Source organism: Austrofundulus limnaeus, unplaced genomic scaffold (assembly GCF_001266775.1).
Source record: "Austrofundulus limnaeus strain Quisiro unplaced genomic scaffold, Austrofundulus_limnaeus-1.0 Scaffold30, whole genome shotgun sequence".
NCBI classification, from domain to species: Eukaryota; Metazoa; Chordata; class Actinopteri; order Cyprinodontiformes; family Rivulidae; genus Austrofundulus; species Austrofundulus limnaeus.
The window spans coordinates 1,030,468-1,038,205 of NW_013952432.1; the positions used below are offsets into that span (position 1 = coordinate 1,030,468).

A 7,738-nucleotide genomic window follows, 5' to 3' on the forward strand; every position below is an offset into this window, starting at 1 on the left:
GTACCTGACCAGACCTGTACAGTTCTTTATTTTCATTATTCGATTAGTGTAATTAACTTATAATCAAATAAGCCACTATCATTTGTCTAGTAGGTCAGGGGTTCCCAAACTTTTCCATGCCGTGCATCCACAAACAGCATTAACTTCTGGCTGGGTAACCACCTCGCAAACCCACAAACAATTACATTTGTTCATTATAGGAATTTTATTTCCCAACATGTTTTAAATGCTGTATTATATTCCTACTGAAAAAAACAACAACTTTTCAACAAATTGTTGYTGGAAAAAACAAAACAAAAGAAATAAATAAAAAACTCAATTGAGCTCTCTTAAATAACAATTTAATATATTATTATAAAATATATCTTAAAATAATGACATTTACTAGGTTTACTTTTTTGTTTTTGCATGTTGTTTTTCTTATTTTTTTTCTTATCTTCCCTCCAGCTTTATGAGGCTCCCCTAGTGCCCCTGGTGGCCCCCTGCCCCCACTTTGACAAAAACAGTATTACACATGTACTTTTTTTTCAGGACCAATACCTTATTTTGTCCATTTCTAAATTTTAAAAAGTAAAACAACTATATTTTCAATATATTATTAAAATGCTGACATTTTAGAGAATCAGAACATATTTGAAATTCACCAAGTAATCATTTCCAATCAATCTGCCTTCCGTCTTTTGAATTTGTACCACTTTTTGTTATACGGCAACTTTTCCAATTTAATAAGCTGTTTATCAGACAATCCTGATAAAAAGGTATTCCGATTTTTACTGTTTTTGTTTCTGTGAAAATTGAGTCTGTCACAAATCCACGTCGTTTTCTCGTTCTTTCACTCTGCCTACCTTCATCTTCCTCCCTCGCATCAGCCCAGCTTAAATACATTTTACTTTTATTTTTACTTGAAAAATCATATCTCGACCTTCATTTAAAGTCAGGTTTCATAGAAAGTGTTTCCCTGATTTTTTTTTTTGTTTGTTTTTGTGTATGTTTGTGTTTTTTTTTCTCTCCTGTTTATTATGCATTTATTCAGTGCTCTCACATCACACTTGCTCACTTTTAGCACTTTTGGATTTATCTCCTCCTGGGACACATTCATGAAAAGCAAATATCTGCAAACATACAGAAATCTACACAGATGGATTCAGCTGAGAGGACAAATATGCATAAACTAGTAGGATAGAAAGCTAAATTGTGGAATAACAATGAACTAAAAACTATGACTTACAAATACTTATTAAATAAAATATGAAATGTTCATAGTTATTTCTGAGTTATTTCATTTTTCATTATCTGCCTTCATTGAAAGGTTTAACTGATGCTTTTTTAATTATAACTGTCAGCACCAGATGTGACTCGCTTACATATGAGAGTAAACAACTTACAACACTGCAGCTCTGCCAAATGGATCAGTAACTGTGAAAGTACGAACCTTCACCTCTGCTGAGTAACCCTGGGTGAGCTAAAACTAAAATGTTCCTTTATGCATAAAACAGTATAACAAGAATATGGGAATTGCTTTTTGATCTTGCAATGACATAGCATAATCTCTAAAATATAACACATTGTTTTTTTCTGAAGACTACATGCAAATGCAGTCATTTATTTTGTGTGACATCAATTGATAAAAAAAGACATGTTCTCTGATGGCACGGCATTAAAAGTTTGTGTGTCTTAATTCATGTTCTAAATTTGTTCCAGACAGCAGATAAGGAGCTACAACTTTGAAACTTTAGTGARGGAGAACCCTCCGTTTAATTTTAATGTTTGCCTTGAGTCAGAAAAACTGTTTTTTTTTTTGTACCCTCATCCACTCCCTCGGTGGGTTAGCGCCCTAATACCTGTCAGTCATTTTGACGATCTGTCTCCTTTGAGATGGCTTTCAGCCAGAGGCATCTCTAAAATGAATCACAAGACGAACTGGAACAGCAGATGTGAGTGAAGAATTAAAAGCAGCGACGGTGTTAATCATGGTTCCCACCTGCCATGAAAAATTGCTGGTTTCCTTAAATGTCAACACATTTTTATGTGTTACTGCTGATGCTAGGATAACCTGCTGAAAAMGCAACAATCCAGATGTCCTTTTGACAGGCCTGTTTCTTATGGATGTTATTTAACTTACAAAAAAAAAGTAAACTTACCCAGCATGACAAAAGGAATTCCCAGATATGTAGAGTTGTAGGTGGCTCCAGTCAGGTTTAATATTCCAGCAGCAGTTAGGCCCGACAGTGTGACTGACAGCAGAGCCAACAGTCCCAACCAGGGTTTGGACCTAACACAGTCCCTCATGGAGCAGCAGAGGATGGCCAGCACCCCGCATACTCCCAAGCTGGCCAACAGGGGGCGACGTGCCAGCACAGAGGAAAACTGGAAATCTGTCCTCAAGGAGGAGGATGTGGACGAGTAGAGCCCCATTTTTGGATGTGAAGTTCCAAAGTGCTTCACCTCAGCGCAGAAGGCTTTTTCCCACTGGCTCGCTACTCGATCCAATAGGCCGCTTTGGGATTGGAGGTAGTAGGTCAGCTGCACTGCCCTGGCAGATCGAACGCCCTCTACTTTGGCTCCCGTCCCCTGGATTCGTATCGCTCCACCCCAGCCCTGAACGCCGCCCAGCTGGTGGCCGATGTATGCTTTTCGACCGTCTGCCAGTTGGGTGATGGGATACCTCAGGACCGGGATGGTTTGGTTGGAGGCACGAGCCGACTGGATCTCCTCCATGGCGCGGATGATGTCATCAATGATGCAGACGTTCTTGTCATCAGGCAGACAGAGGTAGGAGAAGGAGTAGTTGAACCTGTTGAAGCCTGTGGCTGGGACCGTCACCTGCATCTGATAGATCCGTCTGTGCAACTATGAGTGGACAAAACAAGAAACAGGAGGATGTTTACACTGAGCCACAAAATAAAAAAAATTAAAAAAAGTTTCATGCGTGGGTGTCTCATTCGCTAACTTTGTGTTCAGGGAAAGTGTTTGGTGAGATGTGCGGGGGAGTTTGCGTGCGTACATCTTACTCGATAGAGTAACAATAGTTGTCTCAGCGTTCTGCCCAGTTTTTAAGGCAAGATGACAAGAGCGCCGACACCAACCCTGCTGGTTTCCAAGCAACAGCCTGATGCCAGTCTCCGGCATAGTGAACATCGACAGAGCTGACTCCCACCTCATGAGTTGCACTAACTTAGAAGAAAGGATCTGTTTCTGCAATGATGTCGCTTTTGTTTTTTTAGATACAAAGATCTAAAATTGTTTGAAATAATGTCAATCGTATTGTTATTTGTTGCAGAAATAGCTGTCAGTGATTTTCCTTGACACACTTYGTCTCTCATTTAAAAAAATAATAATAATGGTCCAAAATTTCTGATCACAGAGGATACATCTATTTTGATGCCTCTCCCACACAAATTTTGATGTAGCAGTTACAGGATACAAACTGGCAACCTTCCAATCACAGACTGGTCTTCTTTAACCTCGACCCCCCGTATAAACAAATTATGTGATGTATTTTTTAATAGTGCATATTCAAAATAAGGTAAAAGGAAACAATCTATGAACCACCAAAAGGCATACACTAATATATTCCAGTCAATGGGCATGACTCAGGGCTCCTAATGCAAATTAATATTCTGTCTAGTTCTTTTTCCTCACTAACACTGACATCACTCTCTCTGGCTTGCATGCAACAAGTCCTAAACTATTCTCAATGGGATGGTAAAAGGCTGGCAGAGAAACAATATAACACACAGAGAAGGCAGGCAGTGAGTAAGCAGAGGCATAAAAAAGAACAATTACAGAATCTTGAGTCTTGCAGATAGCATCAGATTATGTAACAGTAGATTAGACTCTAACCTATTTGCCTCTTGCAGCCTGTTAACAAGGAAATGATGCATAGCTCTGAAACAGCAGTTGTGACCTGTAGGCAATGTCTCGGTATACAAGTAGGTCACAATAATATCCATTAAGAAAGAGAGAGAGAGAAACTCAACACAAACCACATCTGTCTCAGACCTGTCAGTCAGCAAATCCTTTAGATGATGCATCCACATACAGCAAAGCTCAAAGCAGGTTGCACCTAAACTGACATTCATCCTTTTCCATACGTTCATGTCAGCATGGAGGTTTGTGTCCAGAGATGGATTCACTGAAAGCTGCAGCCTCTGTTTCTCAAAATGTTTTTTTTTTCTCCAGGCAGACCTCAACAAGTCCACATAAAAAAAGGTGCAAAGTATAAATTCAGAGMCTGATCTTTTTTTTATTTTTATGTCAAGCCTAACAGTTGGCTTTGGATCTCTCTACGATATTCAGTATATGTGTTATTTTATTTCTCATTTGCATTTACTATCACAAAAAGGCAGTCAGCCATGGTCAGTTACAGAAAACACTTGAATAGGGGTATTCAACTGCTGGCCCGCGGGCCATGAAATCCATCTGGCCTGCCAATGTGTGCCCCCACATTTTTTTAATCTTTTTTTTTTTTTTTTTTTGGGGGGGGGGGGGGTTTACAWTTTTACATTTATGATACAATGAAATAAAATAAACATATTTAAAAGGTGACACAGAAGCCCTGCAAAGTTGTGTTTCACAGTTTGTGGACTCAGTATTTTGCAGATTTCTTCATGGAACCTGTTACTAGTAGTTTGCGGGTCTACTTTAAGAAGGAACTCCGGCAAAAATCAGGGCTTCACTTTTACATAATGCAGAGTTTCCTCTACCATTATTGGCCCCAACACACGCACCCCCACACACATGCTCCTCCGTTTGTTTTGAACTGTGGCCCCACACTTGACTAAGTCAATTTTAAAAATATAGCACTTAAATTTGGTGTGGCAGTAGATGAGAGTCATCCCTAACAACTGTAAACACCATACATTACATAAGGTTGGCATTAACCTTAGGAGTCAACCCTTATAGCTAAATATCAACTACTGACAGATTAAAATGAAAGTAGAAAGCCATGTACATTTATTACTAACTTTTCAGTCAACCCAAGCTAATATAACCAGAAATAATCAAACAAACAAAAACATGTTAGTTTATTTTATTTATAATGTTGTGATATCTGGGCTTAGACTTTCTACAAACTTGTTTTGAGTGTTGTTTAAACTAGGATGTGCAGTCCAAGTGTGGGGTTACCTGTAGAATATTGTCCAGGTGAGGCGGGTCCAGCACGCTCCCCTTCCGGGCTGTGATGATCACGCGCCCGTAGCGGCCCGCCGTTTGCAGGTCCGAGTAGAGCGCGTGCTTGGAGCGGTTCACCGGGAACAGGCTCTCCACCAGGTTCCCTTCGATCTTGGCCAGGCTGTGCTTGGGCGCGAGCAGGCTCTCCACGTCCTCCTCCACGCGGTACCGGCTGAAGCTGGCCCCCAGCAAGACGGACAGGAGCACGGGCGCCGAGGCAAAGAACACCGGGTGGCCGGCCACGAAGCGGCCGAGCGCGTGGAAGCACGCCCCGAGTCCCGCGTGCAACACCTGGCGCAGCATCCTAGCGCGCGGCCGCGGCTCGAGCCTCTCCCACCGACAGGAAAGCCCCGGAGCGCCGCCGAGCATCAGGGGCCGCCGTGCGCATCGGTGGGCTCCGTCTCGGTCTGCTGGGGTTCGGGGAGGGGACGTCGCCGCGTGGTGGGAGGGCTCTTCCCCCGGAGCGAGAGATCCTCAGCCGGGGAGAGTTTAACCCTCCTCCGCCAATTTACCCGGAGTTCTCTCATCCGCTGGAAACACAAAAGAAGTGGAAGAAGACCTGCGTGGTTAGGAGGCACACCGCCGGCCTGCATCACATTACAGCACCACTCGCCTTCTGCAGGCTGCGTGGCTCTACTCGTGCGCAACCGAATCACCAAGTGTCCCCATGAGCAGACTTTTTTTTTTCAACCAAAATCAGTAGTTTGTGCACGTGGTGAGCGGGCAGACTTACCTAAAGAGGGCGGCGGGGCACAGATCTGAATGAGATCAAGAAGACGCCTTTAGATGCTGACATGCCGGCGTGTTCTGCAGCTCCGCCCCGCATCACCAACTCACCACCGATGGGGTGGTCTTCTTGGTGGATGAAAGAAGGTGGGAGTCGCAGGATGGGTGAGGCGGTGAGCACGCACCGGGATGCCACGCTGAGCRTGTTTGTCACATCGACCGAATCTGGGTTGTTTTATTAATATTTTATTTTCCCKCTTTCTGCGGCAGGATCGCTTTGCCTTCCCTTCCGTCATCCCTTTGCATTGTGGGTTTGGCAGAACTATATTCAGTCACTCACAGCTTCTTTCTCCTCCTTGTTGGGCTGCCCATATACCCCCACTGCCTCTGCCCCTCCCTTTTCAGATACACAGAATCAGCCACGCAGCTTTTGTCTGATCTCTATCATTTATAAAAAATAAAAGTCCTCAATGAAGGTAAGAGTCACAGAAAACTCTGTTCTCACCCTTTTTTTTCTGTTTGGTGGCAATTTGGACACACAATGTTCAWATTCAGAGCTTTTTTTCCCGCATTTTTTGGCTGTTTTTACAGAAAAAAATACTGTCCTTCCCAATTTTTTATTTCTATGGAAACATTACCCACCCATACCCCCACTTAAAAGAAATAAAGTGCACATTGTGCACTCACACACACCTGTTGACCTCCAGTATGCTCATTGAAGTGCATAAGGAAAAAACCAAAAAGAATAGGCTGCAGCAGGAAAGATGTGGAYATACAGCATGATTAGACTCTTTTTGTCTGTGCAATGTCTTCCCCATCCTCTAAAATAGACAAAGGCTAGTTTATATTTATTTTAATCTCTCATTCTTTTTGGTTGATTGAAAAGAAATAGTATAATTGAATAGCACGTACACACGGTTCTAGTCTTTGCAATAAAAAGGTCTTAAGGGATTTAAGTTTCAAGCTTTAATTCATTAGTATGTGCACAGTTTGGCAATATGCCACCCAATACCTCAAGCTTTTTATTGTGGTTGGATAACCAATATGTGCTCATCTGATTGTTACAAGAGCTCATTGAATGTTTGTACCAAAGTTTTTTTTTTTTCAGTGCGAAAGTGATCTATTTGTTTATGCATTGGTTTTGTGTGAACAAGGACAGTTCCGTCTCTATAAGTCATGAAACTGTCATAAAATATATGAAAACAAAAGTTATGGGTTAAACATCTTTTTTTATTGTTCTTCTTCTTGTTTTTAAGCATTTTTCATCCATCCATTATGTAATTCTGGCTTCTTCTACTCAGTGTCACAGGAGTCACTGGTGCCCACATCCAGCAGTCACTCAGCAAGGAGAGGGGTACATCCTGGACAGATTGCAAGACCATCACAGTATAGTATTCCACATATGTCATTTTCACACAAAAAACATACAATTTGTTTTGTTTAATGAGGGAAAGATAATGACTGCCCTAATTATAAATCCAAAAGACAGGTTTCATGCATCATTTTATTAACTTAAGTGTTTTCTTACAATCAGTACAAATGTATTGTTTATTTGTTGTTGTTTTTAATCAGGCACAAACAAAACAATGTCCAATGATAGTGCCAGGTTTGSTTATTCCTCTTTTATTCACATGTGAAAAAGGAAATTTTTTAACTACGTTGCTGACATTTCTGATCTGTGTGACATGTATGCAGGCATACAGTCAAGATGTTGGTTCAACAATGGACATAAAATAGTGCAACTACAGTGTATCCCTTAATCCCAACTGTCTCCAGACAAAATGAGTTAAATAGAAACATAAATAAAAAATAACTGTGTTGTCAGTGGTCACTAATAGTT

General features: G+C 41.4%; 1 protein-coding gene across 1 annotated transcript in view; it reads right to left on the reverse strand.

Moving 5' to 3' along the window:
• The window catches only part of ptchd1 (patched domain containing 1), a 10,767-nt gene extending 4,506 nt beyond the window's left edge, over positions 1-6,261 (reverse strand). The window contains exons 1-3 of the mRNA XM_014005373.1: positions 5,906-6,261; positions 5,128-5,702; positions 2,142-2,850 (exon numbers count right to left, since the gene is read on the reverse strand). Of these exons, the coding sequence (XP_013860827.1) occupies positions 2,142-2,850; positions 5,128-5,541 (1,123 nt within the window). The 5' untranslated portion in view covers positions 5,542-5,702; positions 5,906-6,261. The remainder of the gene's footprint in view (positions 1-2,141; positions 2,851-5,127; positions 5,703-5,905) is intronic.
• Between the last annotated feature and the right edge of the window lie 1,477 nt (positions 6,262-7,738).